Source organism: Vulpes lagopus, chromosome 1, assembly GCF_018345385.1.
Source record: "Vulpes lagopus strain Blue_001 chromosome 1, ASM1834538v1, whole genome shotgun sequence".
Lineage (NCBI taxonomy): Eukaryota > Metazoa > Chordata > Mammalia > Carnivora > Canidae > Vulpes > Vulpes lagopus.
The window spans coordinates 107,561,041-107,579,409 of record NC_054824.1 but is presented as its reverse complement, the minus strand read 5'-3'; the positions used below and the strand labels follow the sequence as shown (position 1 = coordinate 107,579,409).

The window sequence follows — 18,369 nt, the reverse complement described above, 5'->3', positions numbered from 1 at the left end:
TTTGTCCTTGTGTATCTGGCATATTTCACTAGGCAAAATGTTTTCAAGGTCTATCCATGTTGTTACATATACCAATTTCATTCCTATTGTGGCTGAATAACATTCCATTATGTGTATATCCCACATTTTGTTTAGCCATTTATTTGTAGATAGACTGTTGGATTGTTCCTACCTTTTAGCTATTGTAAATAATGCTGTAACCGAATTCAAGGGATTTGTCACCTAGGGTACATCAAATTGAACACAACACAAGAAGTATTGAAAACAAAAAGCTTTTTATTATTTATTATAAGTAAGTAGACAAAGAGATAGCTTCCAAAGTACTGTCTTGCATGGGGTTAGTACAGGAAACTTTTATTCATTGCATTAGGGGCAGGGGCAGGGGCAGGGAACTTGCATAAACACTTCAGTTGCACATGCCTAGCATGTCAGCATGCTAGTGCATACATCCATGTTCAAAAAATGGTGCAGGGACGCCTGTGTGGCTCAGTGGTTGAACGTGTCTGCCTTCTGCTCAGGTTGTGATCCTGGGGTCCTGGGCTTGAGTCCTGCATCAGGCTCAAGGAGCCTGCTTAAGTCTCTGTCTCTCTCTTTCTCTCTGTGTGTCTCATGAATAAATAATTAAGATCTTAAAAAAAAATGGTGGAAAACTCTGCCCATAGAAGATCTTAATATAATGAGCTAAAGGTCAGGGGCTTCTCTGAAGCTCCAATCCAGCTCAGACTGGCTTACGTTAGGGGCTGTCAGGTGAGGCACACTTAGTAAAGGACTATCAGGTGAAACACTTAGTTGAATATCTCTTTGGCTGGAACTGTTGGTTCTCCAAAACAAAATATATTCCTTCGCTGCTTTTCTCCCTTCCCCTCTCCCTTCTGTTGATGGCTTTCAGGTTTTGTTTTGCTTTGCTTTCAGCCTAGTTATTTGTGTAAATTCCCATTGCATCCTAGCTAATATTGCTATTGTGAACAGGTATCATATAGATACCTGACCTGTTTGAGACCTTGCATTCAATCCTTTTGGGTATGTGCCCAGGAGTAGGATTGCTGGCTTATATGGTAGTTCTGTGGTTAACTTCTGAGAAACTACTAAATTATTTTTCAGAATGGCTGTACCACTTTACATTATCATTAGCAATGCACGAGAAATATATACCGGTTTCTCCAGGTCCTTGTCAATGTTTGCGGTTTTTTGTGTTTTCATTATAGCTATCCTAGTAGGTGTCAAATGATGTCTTTTTGTTGAGGTTTGGTGGTTTTTTTTTTTTTTTTTTTTTTTTGTTGAACATCTTTTTATGTGCTAATTGGCCATCTGTATATCTTTTTTGCAATGTTTTGATTTATAAGAAATGTTTTTGAAAAAAAGACACAGAGACATAGACAGAGGGAGAAGCAGGCTCCCTGTAAGGACCCTGATGTGGGTCTTGGTCCCAGACCCTGGAATCACGCCCTGAGCTGAAGGCAGACACTCCAACCGCTGAGCCACCTGGTGTCCCTATGAGAAAAATTTTCAGATACATTTCGTCTTCCTAACACAGTTCCTAACTTACAGCTCCCAGAACCCTTGGAATTTTTTGAGTGTTGAAAGTGATGAGATCTCTTTTGTTATGTTAATGAGGTGACTTTGGAAAAGGCCTGAGGTTGGGGACTGGTTGTCTTTGGAGCTAACCCTGTGATTAGAGGCCTGGAACTTTCAGTGCCATCCCCTGACCTCTGGGGATGGCAGAGGGGCTAGAGGTTGAAAACAATCACCAATGGCCAATATGTTAATCAAATCATGCCTCTGTAATTCAGTCTCCTTAAAAACCCCAAAGAACATGGGTTTAGAGTTTTTTTGGGTTGATGAACAGGTGGAGATGTGAGAAGAGTGGTTAAGCCTGAAGAGGGCATAGCACTCCTCATGCTTTTTGTTACCTTACTCTATGCATCTCTTCCACTTGGCTGTTTCTGAGTTATATTGTTTTGTAATACATTGGTAATAAGCAGACTATCTGTCTGAGTTTTGAGAGCTTCTCAGGTTTCTGAAGTGCAGGCAGTATTACAGAATTGAACCCTTTACTGCTGGAATCTGATGTTATTTCTGGGTAAATAGTGTCAGAATTGAGTTGAATTCTTGGACAGCCTGCTATTCAAGAATTATTTGTTGGGGGGGGGATACGCCCTCTCCTTCATCCCCTGAATTGGTATTGGGACCAGAATCCTTTACTTTTTTAGGGAAATGTCTGTTCAAATCCTTTGCCCATTTTTAAAATTTGGGTGTTTTTTTTTTTTTTTTTTTTTTTTTTGCTGTTGAATTGTAGTTCTTTATATTCTGGATAGTAGTGCTTTCTCAGGTATATGATTTGCAAATATTTTCTCCCATTCTCTCTTGACTGTGTCCTTTGATGCACAAAATTTAAAAATTGTCATGAAGTCCAATTTATTTTTTTCTCGTTTCCTGTGTTTTTGGTGTCATATTCAAGAAGTCATGGCCAAATCCAATGTCATAAAGACTTCCCCCAAAGTTTTATATTGAGTATTAAAATTTTAGCTCTTACTTTAAGGTCTTTTGTTCATTGAATATGGTGTAAGTTAAGTGTGCAACTTTTTAAAAAGTATTCTCTACCCACCACGTGGGCCGAAACTCATGACCTTGAGATTGAGTCACAGTCTACCTATTGAGCGAGCCAGGAGCTTCCAACTTTATTTTTTTGTATGTTAATACCTAGTTTTCCTGTTATCTTTTATTGGAATGACTGCTGTAGGTAGAGGTTGCTTTTAGACCATAGGCTTGAGCAATGGAATGTAAAGCAAGGCAAAAGGGCCCACTTAAAATCCCTTGCTGAATATAAACAGGCCCAGAGAGGCCACTTACCTCAAAATATCCACAGGCCCTAACTAACCAATGGGCTACTTAAAACCAAGTCAGTTACCCAACAAGGAAGGATTCCAAATGTCTCCATACCTCGTTCGCCTTCCTTAAATGCAGCTCCCACCCACTGCAGCTGAGCAGGCAACCTCTACTTTGCTATCCTGCCCCCCACATCTATTTCCTTTGTTCTGGCTCTGGTGAATCCTTTTACTGCCCGTGTCTTAGACTTCCATCCAGTCGGTTTACCCCACGTTTGGGGGCTCCCACCCAATTGGGAGAGATGCCACTGGTTCCCCTTTGAATGGTCTTGGCATCATCATTGAAAATCAATTGACCATATATAGAGAGAAGGTTTATTTCTGGACTATATTCTCTTCCATTGGTCTATGTCTCTTAATGCCGTTATCATACTCTTTTTAATTAGGTTTATAGTTTGCATGCTATTCACAGTTTTACAAAGTTTTTTAAAGATTCATTTAAGTTATCTCTACACCAAACTTGGGGCTTGAAGTCATGGCCCCTGAGATAAGAGTCCACAGCCACATGCCCCTACAATTTTTTATTATTGGGTGGGATTGGTCTCATTGCCTTCCCTCACATCTCCCTAAGGCAAACAGCTGCTTGAGGGGAGGGGAGAAGAGAAACGTATGTAGTTGGAGGGATTTTTCTTTTAAAGGTTTTATTTATTCATGAGAGATAGAGGCAGAGACCTAGGCCGAGGGAGAAGCAGGCTTCCTGCGGGGAGCCCAATGTAGAATTCTGTACCAGAACCCCAGGATCACACCCTGAGCCAAAGGCAGACACTCAACCACTGAGCCACCCAGGCATCCCTGAAGGGATTTTTCTAATAGAGGTGAGTCAGTTAGTATACTGTAGGTTGGGTTGAGGCGTAGTGGCATATAAAGGCTTTTTATTTGAACTTAAACATTAAAGATTTCCCCCATTATATGAAACGGCATTCTTAGGACAACTTGCATAAGCTGAAATGGCATAAAGTAGAGAATCAGTTACCACTAACTTAATGGAAACATTTTTGAGTATTCCCAAGCCAAAAAATAACCTCTTTTAGGCTTTTCTGATGCCTTAGGGGACACACTTTGCTAATGTTTGCACTACATAAATCAAGATAAAGCATAGATGCTCAAAGACTCAGTTCAAAGTTATTGAGGCTTGATGCTGAGATGCTGTGTATTCCCATGGAAGGAGCTAGGCAGGGCCAGCATTGCATATAAGGGTGTGTGCTGCCTCTATAATGACTTGGAAAACGAACAATGCATGCTATTTTCATTTGTTACAAAAGCAAAAACCCTCTTCAGATTTCTTTTGGTTAGGAAAGGTACTAAAGTAGGTTTTTTTATAAAATGCAAAGTGGTATAACATACACCTTTGAAAGCCGGAGGATATCTGCATATTTATTTGTATTTAGTTAAATCAACTGTCATTAATACATTTACTAGTTCAGCTATTGTATTGATATTGATTATTCATTGGTGTTTATAGATAAAAATTCGCAAGGATGCGATCTTTGGAGTTTATGTGATATTCTTTTAATATTGAGACTCCTTCAAATATTATTTTAGTATCCATAGACAGTAAAATGTTGATTTCTATGTTTTGTTGATATTTTCAGTCAGAAGTCTAGATGCCAGAAAGTGGCTTGTACATGCTCTGTTGGCTTTTTGTAACTATCACAATGCCAGCTTCGTGCCATTCTCTTCGTCTCCAATAAACACCTTTTCTTGTGAGTAGATGGTAGGGATCTAAGTAGGGCTAAATAGCATTTATGCTTGAAGGAACAAGTTACATGCTTTCCATTTTACTGCTAAAGAATCTTAATTCCTTTAATTTACTGCTTGCAACATACTTTGTAAGACAAAAACCACCTAAGTGAAAATTTGAACATTTTTCTAGTTTAGTGACTGGTCAGCTCAAGGGAGAGTACTTACTCTTAATCAAGTTACACTTCTAAGGCCAACTTTTTTTTCTACCTTAAAAGGAATAATTGATTATAGGTCACTAATTTGTTATGGATTGTGACTTGTGTATGTGTGGTATTTTGCTGTGGAGGAAATTGAGACCTAGGTGGTTTTTAAATAACTTATTCAAGGTTATATACCAAGTAAAATAGCAGTGTAATTCCAGTGTTCTTCCCACTGTATCATCCTTTCTTTTTGTATATAAATAATCTTTTTCCCCCCCCCCCACCCCCAGGTTAAAAGGACAACTCTAGTGGATAGCAGAACATCTGTTACTGATGTGAAATTTGCTCCTAAGCATATGGGTCTTATGTTAGCAACCTGTTCAGCAGATGGTATTGTAAGAATATATGAAGCGCCAGATGTTATGAATCTCAGCCAGTGGTCTCTGCAACATGAGATTTCATGTAAGCTAAGCTGTAGTTGTATTTCTTGGAACCCTTCAAGGTAAGCTTACCCAGCAAACCTGACAATAAAATCCTTGTAAAACAAGTTAGTAATTTTTAAGCCAAGTATTTGATGGTTTAATTTCCTTAAAATGCTCTCCTTAAGAAGTCATGTTTATTACTTTTAAAAATATGTCTTGTAGAATCAAGATTCTCCTAATCTACTCTTACCATGTCATGTCTTTTGTACCCTATTTTTATTCCTTAGAAGAAGCTAACTCTTGTAAATATTTAGGTGTGCAACTTCTGGGCTTATTCTGTGTAAATACAAATACTTAATGTTGTTTATAAATACACAAATATATACCAATACACATTTATACTATTGTGTAAAGTTAGACACAAAACACTCAGATGTATATAAACATACATTCTCCTTACTTGAAATTTGCCTTTTTCATTTACAAATACACTGTGGTTATTTTCCAGTGCATTAGTATATTTAGTCCTACCTTATTTTTTTAACTTCTGTATAGAGTGTGACAGTATCATACTTGCTTTTTATGAAATTATTTCTTAAAAATTGAAAGAATAATGAATCACTTGGTAAAGAAAGAAATTTCAGGGGCACCTGGATGTCTCGGTTAAGCGTCTGCCTTTGGCTTGGGTCATGATCCCAGGACTCTGGGATGGAGGTGTCCTGTGTACCCCCGAAGTCCCCACCCTCGTGTTGGGCTCCCTGCTCAATAGGGAGTCTACTTGTCCTTCTTCCTCTGCCTCCCCTCCCCTACCTCGTGCTCTCGCTTTCTCTCTCTGAAATAAAATCTTTAAAAAGAATTCAGATAATCTAAAAGGATAGAAAATAAAAAGTTCCCCTATGTGCTAAAAATGCTCTTAATAGTTTTGATTTTAGATTTTAATTTTGCTAGTTGCTATTATATTTTTATTTTATTTATTTGTATTTTTTAAGGGTTTAAATTTTTAAGTAATCTCTATACTCAGCATGGGGCTTGAATCCACAGCCCCAAAATCAAAGGTCATGCGCTCTTCCAACTGAGCCAGGCAGACACCCCAGTAGCTATTATATTTTTTAATGATTTACTTATGCCTCTACTTCGTGTTATGTTAGCTTTAAACGGTTTTTATACTCACTATACAAAAGGTGAATTTAGCACACTTCCAAAGCTTTCCACTTCCCAAAGTAAGACTAGATATCTCTTTTTTTTTTTTTTTTTTTAAGAATTTATTTTTAAGTAATCTCTACCTCTAATTTGGGGCTTGAAGTTACAACCCTGAGGTCAAGAGTTGCATGCTCTACCGACTGAGCCAGCCAGATCTCTTATTTGTGGAAATGTTGATGGTTTTTTAGTTATATTGGTAATTATCATAATTTCAAATGATATATTCATTTTCTATATAATTTGTCAAGTTTTAGATTACATATGGCCTCACCTCTTTAAGAAGAAAAGGAAATTGGCTTATTTTGCTTCTACCTCCCATTCACCTATTTTCTTTTTTTTTTTTTTTTTTTTTTTTAAAGATTTATTTTTATTTATTTATGATAGTCACAGAGAGAGAGGCAGAGACACAGGCAGAGGGAGAAGCAGGCTCCATGCACCGGGAGCCGGACGTGGGATTCGATCCCGGGTCTCCAGGATCGCGCCCTGGGCCAAAGGCAGGCGCTAAACCGCTGCGCCACCCAGGGATTCCCATTCACCTATTTTCTAATATTTTTTTACATTGCTTATAACTGTTAACGGGACAACTGAGTATTTCACTCCTTGAGGAGAATTGGGGGCCTTTGATCACATTTTTGTCATCTGATAAATACTTAACCTGCAGTATTTTATTTTTTTTCTAAGATTTTATTTATTTATTTATTTATTTATTTATTTATTTATTTATTTATTTATGAGAGAGAGAGAGAGGCAAAGACACAGGCAGAGGGAGAAGCAGTCTTCATGTAGGGAGCCCAATGTGGGACTCAATCCTGGGACTCCAGGATCAGGCCCTGGGTCAAAGGCAGGTGCTAAACTGCTGAGCCACCCAGGGAATCCCCTGAGTGTTTATGTTTAAAGGTACTTTTTTTTTTTTTTTTAAGATTTTATTTATTTTTATTTATTTGAGAGAGAGACACAGAATGCACGCATGAGGGGGCAGGGGAGGAGCAAAGGGAAAAGTAGATTCTCTGACATGGGGCTCCCATCTCAGGGCTCCAGGGTGATGACCTGAGTGGAAGGCAGATGCATAACTGCTTAACCCACTGAGCCACTCAGGCACCCTTAAAGATATCTTATTTAGCATATGTTGCTGATTCATTAACCTTGAACTCCACCAACGGCATTAAAACTCATACCTGAACACAGCTTATCTAACACAGTATTTTCTCCATAAGGCACATCATAGCCTTCTTGCTAAGCTTAGAAACACTAGGCCGCACTTCAGTACACCATGTTTGGGGACCATTTTAAGCAGTGAAATCACCAACACAAGCACAAAAATGCAAAATCAAGGTGGTAAATAGAGCGCAACACTTGTTTTCAGTGTGAGACCTGAAATAGGCAGCAGAGCCTCACCTGGTTTGACCTCAGCATGGAATGTGTGGGGTCAGAAGACTCAGCGTTTTTATAGAGCTGCTCCCGGCATATTCATGAGTGACCATGAAAGCCTGAAGTATTGGATTTTGGGGGTTACAAATTTTAGTAAGCAGGCCAATTTAGAAATAACCTGCAAACAATGAGGATCGGCTGTGTCTGCTTTCTCAGAGATCCATTTGTATACCTCGGTGTTTATTTTCACACATCTTGTTCTCCTTACGTGTTAGTCTTTGCTTAATCTTTTTGTAGTTCTGATTATATTGGTATTTTTCTCCTGTTAGGTGTTCTATTTTCTTAGTAGCTCACTCTCTTACCTAGGGCTTGGCTGAGTTTCATCTGAGTAGGTGGAGTGAGTGCATTGGCAGAATTTCCTTGTAGGGAGTGTATATATATATATGTGCGGCCAAAGCGAGCACTACTTGTAGGGAGTACAAAGGAACCGGCAGGCTGGGATACCTCCAGATTGACTCAGTCAAAAGGACTTGATGTTGAGGATGGAGCACCTTAACATATTTGTTCCTTCTTGTCCCTCTCCCTGCTAGTTTTAAGAGTGCTATTTTACTTCAGGTTCTTACCTGTCCTCAAGTTCTGATCATCTTACTAGGGTCCTTTCTCAGACTGTCTAGCCAGAGCATAGTCAGCTGCCAGCCAAAGAGTCTTCTTTTTATTTTTTATTTTTGGAGGTTTTTTTCTATGTATATATTTTTTAGTTGAAGTTTGGTTTTTGCCAACACATAGTGTAACACCCAGTGCTTATCCTGTCAAGTGTCCCCCTCCGTGCCCATCACCTAGTCACACCATGCTCCCTCCCACCTCCCCTTCCACTACCCCTTGTTTGTTTCCCAGAGTTAGAAGTCTCTCATGTTCTGTCACCCTCTCTAATTTTTCCTACTCATTTTCCCTCCTTTCCCCTATAATCCCTTTCACTATTTCTTATATTCCCAAGGAGTCTTCTGATTGCAATTCTTTAAATGAGTCACTTCATGATTACCCCATTACTCATTCCTATTTGCCTTTTTTTCTCCTATTTACATTTATAGATTGGAGGTTGGAGCTTGTGGAATTTTACCCTTACTGATACCAATAGGACTCTTTTCTTATCCCCTTGAGCATATTCTCTGTCTTCTTTCTGCTTCCTATTTTCCTGGAATTCCTTTAAATTTCTTAATTTCTGATGGAACACCAATTTCTAGCACTGTTACAGTGTTATTCTTTCATCATTTCCATGGAGTCTTAGGAGGGAGAAGAAAGAGGTTTAAGTGATCAATCTACTTCAATTGGAGAACTGGATGGTTTGTCTCACTTTTAATTGTGAGTCATATTTGAGACACGGTTAAAATGTGAACAGCTTATTTCTGGATGTACAAATGAGGTAATCCTCAATTCAAGTTGTTACCTAGATGTTTTATAATTTCGTTTAAAATTGCTTTTTTAAAAGATTTATATTTTCAATAATTTTAGAATATGTTATTATATAAATGTATCTTGTACCTTGCTCAAATATTTAACATTGAAAAAAACAAAGTTACATTTGAACACTGAAAAAAGGAAGTTTGTGAGATACAGAAACTACTTGGAATTTATATGTCTTTGGTCAAGATTTATTGTAACTTGTGGTTTATTTTATTACTGAACCAATTTGTAGTTTACTAGGTATTTTTCTTTTATTAGACTTGATCTCATTTATCAGAAGCTTTAGTAGTAAAGCTTTAGCAATAAAGAACTAAACTTTTTTTTAAAATTACTATATTCTGTGTTCAGCTTAATGAGGTTGCCACATGACAACAGTATCAAGATCAGAGGTTAAACAAGGGGTCATGTTCATGGGGTCATTACTTAATCTGGATGAAGGAGGCAAAGGAAATCAATATTGATGTAATCAGGCATAGAAATAAAAAAAAATTATTTAACCTAGAACTCACTTCAGTAGAGTTCATTCTCTTCTTACTTATCCTTTGCCTTTTTAAAAATGAAGTTGACCACAAATGAGAAGAGAATGACACGTGGGGAACATGCCTTCTTGAGGTCTTTTTTTTACTTTTTGTCCCTCTATCAGGCTTTCTTCATTTTGTACAAAGCACTTAAAATCCTTTTGCCATGAATTGGTCACGATAGTATTACTTTTTATTTCATAGTTAATAACCGTATCTTTCAGGAAGAAAAATTCTAAGAGCTCTTCGCTGTCTCTCTCTATATGTAGTTATTTTTTAAAAAGATTTTATAATTCACGAGAGACACAAAGAGGCACACATAGGCAGAAGGAGAAGCAAGCTCTCTGTGGGGAGCCTGATGTGGGACTCCATCCCAGGACCCTGGGATCACACCCTGAGCTGAAGGCAGACAGACGCTCAACTGCTGAGTCACCCAGGCATCCCCCCCCCTTTTTTTTAATCTGCTGAATGCTTGAAATCATTTGGGAAAAGAGCTACTTTTTTTTTTTTTAATTTTTTTAATCTATTTATTTTAGAGAGAGTGTGCATGATCTGGGAGAGGGGCAGAGGGAGGAGGAAAGAGAGAATGTCAAGCATACTCTGTGCTGAGTGCGGAGCCTGGCATAGGGCTCACCCTCACTACCTGAACCAAAATCATGAGTTGAATGCTTAACCGACTTAATCACTCAGGCACCTCAAGAGCTACTTTCTATCAGCAAATAGTGATATCATTTGTCCCCATGTTGAGCATTCTCAAGGACATACCCACCCAAGGTGTGGCTGTGTCAGATGGATGGCAAGGCTCTAGTCATGGTAGTGGCATGCTTTTTTGTGAAGTTGTGGAGTTACTTGATACCAGGTTTTTCTAATTCTCTGAATTAGATGTATATAAATTTATAATTGTGTAAAACAGTTTTTACTTTTCATTTCTAGCTCTCGTGCTCATTCCCCCATGATAGCTGTAGGAAGTGATGACAGTAGTCCAAATGCAATGGCCAAGGTTCAGATTTTTGAATATAATGAAAACACCAGGTTAGTACTACTTTGGTTTTAATTATTGTTCCAAATTGCATTTAATTTTTAAAAATGTTATTTCTTTATTCACTGAATTATGCATGATTAATTACATATTTACTAATTTCCTATGATATGCTAAGTTCTGTGCTAGGCTCTGACAATACAAAGTTGAATTATACAGAGGAGAAGATGACTGATTTCCTAGTATGTACCTTTTCACAGGGAAAACAGAAATATTAAAAAGTGGTGATGAGTTTTATAAACTGGGAGAATCAGGATGTGAAGGGTTTACTACACCTAAGGGGAGAGGGCCAGGAAGGTTTACTCCAGACAAGATTTATAAGATGAATAAAAGTTAGCTGAAGAGGCAAAATGTTCCAAATGGAGAAAACTATAGATGGTAAGGTATGTGAACAAGAGAGAACCGATACATTTTCATTCTAGTTGAAACTGTATAGGCGAAAGGGAGTGTAGTTAGAAATACAGGTCTGTAAGACCTTGTGTTCTATGTGTAGATTTGATTTTATGGGTAATGTGAAGCCATTGAAAGATTTTAAGTTGGGGAATGATAGCCTTGGATGGTAGTTTAACTATTCCATAGGTATGGAAAGTATTTTGGAGGGCAACAGTCCAGGTGGAAGATTGGGATAGAGTAGTGGCAATGGGGATTGAGAGAAGTGGACAATTTGAAAATAATTTAAGAAATATTATCAATGCTGACTGATGACTGCATGTGGAAGGTGAAGGACAGGGGGAGCTATTGAAATGATATTCAAAGTCTGGTTTAATAGTTGAATGAATGGTATGTAATTTCTTGATAAGGACATCTGGAAACAGGACAGATTTGGATAGAATAGCAGCATTTGAAGGAAAATTTATGTTGCATCATGTCGAGATACCTGCAACACCTCTGGGAACTATAAGTTCTGTGTCAGAAGTGTACTCAGAGTTTTATAGGAGAAAAGAGCACACATCCATTGATCAGATGGGCTTCACATGTGCTGGACACCATCTTGGATGTAGGAGTCAGACTACATTGGATAGGATAGGGCTAGAAGCAGAAGAGAACTAGAGTTGTCACCCTTATCTGCAGGGGATATGTTCGAAGACCTCCAGTGGCTGCCTGAAACCAAAAAATAGTTTCAAGCTATGTATATACTGTTTTTTTGCTGTGTGTATATATACACCTATGGTAAAGTTTATAAGTTCAGCAGAGTATGAGGTGAACTACAGTAGCTAGTGATAGAAGAATTAAAATAATACATAAAAGTTACACGAATGCAGTCTTCTCTCTCTCAAAATATCTTTTTCCTCCTGTGATGATGTGAGTCGATAAAATATGTGATGAGATGAAGTGAGGTGAGTGATGTAGGTATGTGACATACAGTGTTAGGCTACTGCTAACCCTCTTGACAGCACATCAGGAGGATCGTCTTCTAGATGGCAGTTTGATCGTGGGTAACAAACCGTGGGAAGCAAGACCGGCTAAGGGGAGGGGACCGCTGTATTTTAATTCCTGTGGGCTCTGCAATTCAGAGTGTTACTAGGGTGTTTGAGGGGTTCTTCAATCAGCCCTCTACCTTCCCAAATTCTCAATTTCTTCAGAGAGGCTCTGTCTACAGCAGTGCTGTCCAGTAGAACTTGCTGTACTGATGGAAATGCCCCATACCTGTGCCAACTAAGAACTGCAGTTGTTCATTTTTACAAATTGAAATTTAGGCACATGTGGCAAGTGGCTGCAGTATTGGCCAGCATAGTTCTAGAATATAGGAGCCTTCCTCTAGAACTTTTTGAGGCTTTTGTAACCTTTTCAGGTATTAAAGCCATGAACCACCTGAATAGCACGTTGTTGTTGTTTTTTATTGTTTTTCTTATAAACTTTTTTTTTTTAAGATTTATTTATTGGGGGGATCCCTGGGTGGCTTAGCAGTTCAGCGCCTGCCTTTGGTCCAGGGTGTGATCCTGGAGTCCCAGGATCGAGTCCCGCGTTGGGCTCCCAGCATGGAGCCTGCTTCTCCCTCTGCCTGTGTCTTTGCCTCTCTCTCTGTCTCTCTCTCTGTCTATCATGAATAAATAAATAAAATCTTTAAAAAGATTTATTTATTGGGATGCCTGGGCTGCTCAGCGAATGAGTGTCTGCTTTCGGCTCAGGGCATGATCCTGGGATCGAGTCCCACTTCCGGCTCTTTGCATGGAGCCTGCTTCTCCCTCTGCCTGTGCCTCTGCCTCTCTCTTTCTCTCTTTCTCTCAGTGTCATGAATAAATAAAATCTTTAAAAAAAATTTAAGAGAGAGAGTGTGCATGCACACTCATGAATAGGGGAGGGGCATGAGGACAGAATCTCAAGCAGACTCCCTGCTGAGCACTGAGCCTGATATGGGGTTTGATCCCGTGACACTGACATCATGACCTAAACCAAAACCAAGAGTTGGACACTTAACCAACTGAGCCACTCAGGTGCCCCTAATAGCACATTTTAAAGAGGATTCATGAAGAGTTAATGTTGTTAAAGTAAGTTCTTTCAACTTTACCTAAACAGAATGATTTTGGAAACATAAATCTAAAACTGAAAAGGTGGACCATTTCTAAAACATAGGAGAATGAAAAGTACTTCATAAATAACATTTGAGTAAAGGGATATGTAGAATTTGCCGTTAGTTCTGAAAGAAAATACAGGGCAGATAGTAAGTACCTAAAACTTAAAAGAATTCAGTGATAAACGTAATCCGAAGTTATATATGAGTCTTTTAACTAGTAGAATAAATCTACATTATGGTCAGGATGTCCTTGTTATTTCCTATAACAAGGAGCCTGGCATTGGAGCAGTTCTGGGGTTAGATAAGTGGTTCACTTGGTATAGTGATGACATCAAAGGCCTTAGTAGTCCCCCTCCCCCCCTTTTTTTCTCTTTTTGCTGTCATACTTAGGGTGTTGGTTACAGTTTCCTCTTAGGATCCTAAGAGTATTTTGAAGTTTTCACATGCAGATATAAAGAAGGGCATTTGCCTTCATATCTTATTATATTAGGGAGAGAGAAAATTTTCTGGAAGCATCTTCGCAGGCTTTTTCATTGTGTCCTACTGGCCAGAATTGGGTCACTTACTATGCTTTAGCTGCAAGGGAGTCAAATAGCAAGTGCCTGGTGTCTTTTGCATGTGACCAGGAAATGGCATTGGGTAGGTAATGGTGGGATTGACTTGGGAAGTCATCAGACCTTTTAATTTCAGTCAATTTTGGAGTTTTGGGTCTGATTCCGTGAAGTAAGAGTTGTTCAGAGGTTCTTAAATAGATTAAACATGTCACATAGAGTATATGTGATAATGGACTATGTAGCATCCAATTATGAATAACCTAATTAATCTTTCTGTAAGTAGTAACACCATTTAGTACACAGGAAACATTTGTCTAACCAGTATTGGATATTTTTCTGTTGATGCATGAAAATATTAAGATCTGTCTTCGTAGTGACACAAGCACCTGCATTTATATAAGTTATGAGGTGTTTTCACATATTTTATGAAACTTAGATTCTAACAATTACCTTACGAATAGGGTGGGTAGATTTTATATTAGCACCATTTTAAAATTAAGAAACAGATCAACAAAGTAAAATGATTTATCTAAGATCAAACATAGAAGTCAGGACCACACAGTAGAGGCAGCAAGGTTGTGAATTAGATTATTCAGGGTGGGGCAGCCCAGGTGGCTCAGCAGTTCAGCGCCGCCTTTGGTCCAGGGCATGATCCTGGAGACCCGGAATTGAGTCCCATGTCGGGCTCTCAGCATGGAGCCTGCTTTCTCCCTCTGCCTGTCTCTCTGCCCACCCCCCCCCCCTTTGTGTCTCCATGAATAAATAAGTAAATAAACCTTAAAAAAAAAAAAAAAAGATTACTCAGGGTGATCATCTAGGGTGAGAAGAAGTCAAGGAAAGAACTTTGAGGCATGTCCTAGCTTGGAGACATTTGAGAAGAATGTTGGGGTGAAAAGAAGGCCAAGCATAGAGTGTTGGGAACACCTCTCATTTCATAGTAGGGTACTGAAAAGGGAAGATAGGTACCTATCTCTAACTCCCTCTTTTTTTTTTTTTTTTAAGATTTTATTTATTTATAGAGACACAGAGAGAGAATGAGAGGCAGAGACACAGGCAGAGGGAGAAGCAGGCTCCATGCAGAGAGCCTGACGAGGGACTCGATCCAGGGTCTCCAGGATCACGCCCTGGGCTTCAGGGGGCGCTAAACCGCTGCGCCACCGGGGCTGCCCTCTCTAACTCCCTCTTACACAGAGGGTTATGTGCTTCACTTCTCTCCTTGATATGTAATTGATGATGTAGAAAAACATAATATAAAAAAGTGCTTATCTCGGGGATCCCTGGGTGGCGCTGTGGTTTGGCGCCTGCCTTTGGCCCAGGGCGCGATCCTGGAGACCCGGGATCGAATCCCACGTCAGGCTCCCGGTGCATGGAGCCTGCTTCTCCCTCTGCCTATGTCTTTGCCTCTCTCTCTCTCTCTCTCTCTCTCTCTCTCTCTCTGTGACTATCATAAATAAATAGAAATTAAAACAAAAAATGCTTATCTGTTGTCTCCATTGATTTCTTCTCTATTGGCAGATGGAGAGTTGTAAGGATGAAACATACTTTGGTATAGCTGCCTTTATCACCACTAAAAAAACTATTCCTGCTGTTATCAGCCTCATTTTTCTATTTATACTCAAATACTTAGGAAATTCAATTATTCTTTTCTTGAAAATGATATTAATGGCTGATAAATCAGGATCTTATTCTAAATAAATTTTGTTAAACTATTCTAAGCTAAACTTATCAAAGAAAGAAACCTGAGAGGCTTTATTAGTTTACAGAGCTACAATAACAAATTACTACAAACTAATGGCTCAAAACAGAAATTTATTCTTACAGTTTCAGAGGCTAGAAATACGAAATCAAGGTGTGTGAGAGCCATGCATCTTCCACAATCTTTCCTTATCTCTTCAGGCTTCTGGTGGCTACTGGAGGTCCTTGGTGTGTGGTAATCCCAAATCTCTCCTTCTGTCTTCACATGGCTGCCTTCTCTGTTTCTCCTTTTCTGTCTTTTATAAGGATGATCCAGGATGATATACTGAGATCCCTAATTATATATGCACAGACCCTTTTTTTAAATTAGGTCGCATTCAGTATCTGGGGTTAGGCCTTGATCATACTAAATACTTCAGGGGTAAGCGCTGCTTCACTGTGAGCAATATGAAAAATATTGAGGTACCTTAACATGTGGGTTTAAAATATTTTTTCATTTCTGGGGGATCCCTGGGTGGCGCAGCGGTTTAGCGCCTGCCTTTGGCCCAGGGCGCGATCCTGGAGATCCGGGATTGAATCCCACGTCGGGCTCCTGGTGCATGGAGCCTGCTTCTCCCTCTGCCTATGTCTCTGCCTCTCTCTCTCTCTGTGTGTGTGTGTGTGACTAAAATAATAAACAAATAAACAAGTAAATAAATAAATAATTTTTCATTTCTGAAATTTTGAATGTCAATTGTTTTTCCATTAGGAAATATGCAAAAGCTGAAACCCTCATGACCGTCACAGATCCTGTACATGATATTGCCTTTGCTCCAAACTTGGGAAGGTCTTTCCATATTCTAGCCATAGCAACCAAAGATGTGAGAATTTTTACATTAAAGCCTGTGAGGTGAGTTTTTGAAGCAATCACTAATTTAAAAATGCTCTTAACTCATGATTATTTTCGTTTGTGGAGGAGAGTGAAGAGGCAACTGTGATCTAAAGAATGGATTCTTTATTGAGCATTTTATCTATAAATATATGAGTGTTGGGATTGGGGAATGAATAAAGACAGGAGATTTTTGTTTTCTTATTTGCATTTTTTTTTAGGCTGATACGAATTTGTTCCTCTGAATATAATTGGTACTCTGTAAATGTCTGAACAAATGAGAGGTGGCAGTTTACTTAGAGACAGTTAAATTAGCACTAAGACATTGTTGCGAATAGCCTGTTCAAGCTTTAATTTTGGAATTGTGAGTTTCAGTTCTTTTCCCTTCTTCCTTCTCCCCCTCTATTCTTCCCCTTTTACTGCTTTCCTTTTAAAATTAATTGTTACGTATTTTATTTCTCAGTCTTGTTTGAAGGAATACAATCCTCTTTTGTTCTTTCTTTCTTTCTGTAGAGAGTTGGGGGGCAGGGAGGGGCAGAGGGAGAGAGAATCTTAAGCAGGCTCCATGTCTAGCATAGAGCCCAACGCAGGGCTCGATTTCACAACCCTGAGATCATGACCTGAGCCGAAATCAAGAGTCGGACACTTAACTGACTGAGCCACCAGGCGCCCCTGTTGTTTCTTTCTTCCATGAACTAATCGCTGAATAATTTTTACATGGTAGGATTATGCCAGGTACTGGTGAGTTAAATGAAAGTAACATGGCCCAGTTCTCAATGAGTAAAGGTGGCGGTGTGTGGAAGGGAAGGTGGTGGCTATGGATATGCACATTTTTATAAAATAATATGGTAAATATGTGAGACTGTATTATTTTTTACTTAGAACTGTGTGTGTGTATATGAAATCTGTTCTCAGAATTTCTCAAGAAAATTTTTTATTGATAGGAAAGAACTTACTTCCTCTGGTGGACCAACAAAATTTGAAATCCATATAGTGGCTCAGTTTGATAATCATAATTCCCAGGTTTGGCGAGTGAGTTGGAATATAACAGGAACAGTGCTAGCATCTTCAGGAGATGATGGCTGTGTAAGATTGTGGAAAGGTAAGATTTTAATGAAGGAATTGTTACTCTATGTTGCTACATCAGAATTGTCACTTAGAAATGTAAATTCAGAAATCTTTTGGGGAAAGTTATCTTTCTACAGTTACTTTAAAACTAATGTCTTATGTTAATTTGTGTAATTTTGAACCCCCATCAGTTTATCTAGTTTATAGCAGTGATGACTGATTGAATTTTATAAGTTTCCATGTGGAACAAACCAACTTTTATTTTTTATTCTTTTATTTTTTTAATTAAAAAAAATTATTTATTCATGAGAGACACAGATAGAGGCAGGCTCCCCACAGGGAGCCCGATGCAGGACTCGATCCCAGGACCAGGACCCTGCCCTGAAGCCAAAGGCAGAAGCTCAACCGCTGAGCCACCCAGGCATCCCACAAAGCAACTTTTAAAACTAAAAGTAATTAGGGGGATCCCTGGGTGGCTCAGCGGTTTAGCGCCTGCCTTTGGCCCAGGGCACGATCCTGGAGTCCCGGGATCGAGTCCCACATCAGGCTCCCAGGCGTGGAGCCTGCTTCTCCCTCCTCCTGTGTCTCTGCCCCTCTCTCTCTTTCTCTCTGTCTATCATAAATAAATAAATAAATCTTTAAAAAAAAAAAAACTAAAAGTAATTGTAAAAATGTGCATTATGTTGGAAAGGTACAGATTGCTATTTGTGTAACCCGTGTAACTGCTCTACAAACTTAGAATAAGACCACAGACATCTCTTACTAAATAATTGCTTTAGCCAACCTGTCCTTAATAGAAAATCCAGTATCTTCCCTGCTTCCTCCCTGCAACTTTCAGAAGGTCAAGAATGTTCTGGTTACTGATTGTGAAAGTTTCCTATAAGTGCCATGCT

At 39.0% G+C, this 18,369-nt stretch overlaps 1 protein-coding gene across 3 annotated transcripts in view; it reads left to right on the top strand.

Annotated features, from left to right (window-relative positions):
* Positions 1-18,369, top strand: part of SEH1L (SEH1 like nucleoporin) — a 31,405-nt gene that overhangs the window by 8,392 nt on the left and 4,644 nt on the right. For all 3 annotated transcript variants that reach the window (XM_041764754.1, XM_041764753.1, XM_041764755.1), the window contains 4 exons: positions 5,059-5,270; positions 10,671-10,769; positions 16,289-16,429; positions 17,353-17,510. In XM_041764754.1, the coding sequence (XP_041620688.1) occupies positions 5,059-5,270; positions 10,671-10,769; positions 16,289-16,429; positions 17,353-17,510 (610 nt within the window). The remainder of the gene's footprint in view (positions 1-5,058; positions 5,271-10,670; positions 10,770-16,288; positions 16,430-17,352; positions 17,511-18,369) is intronic.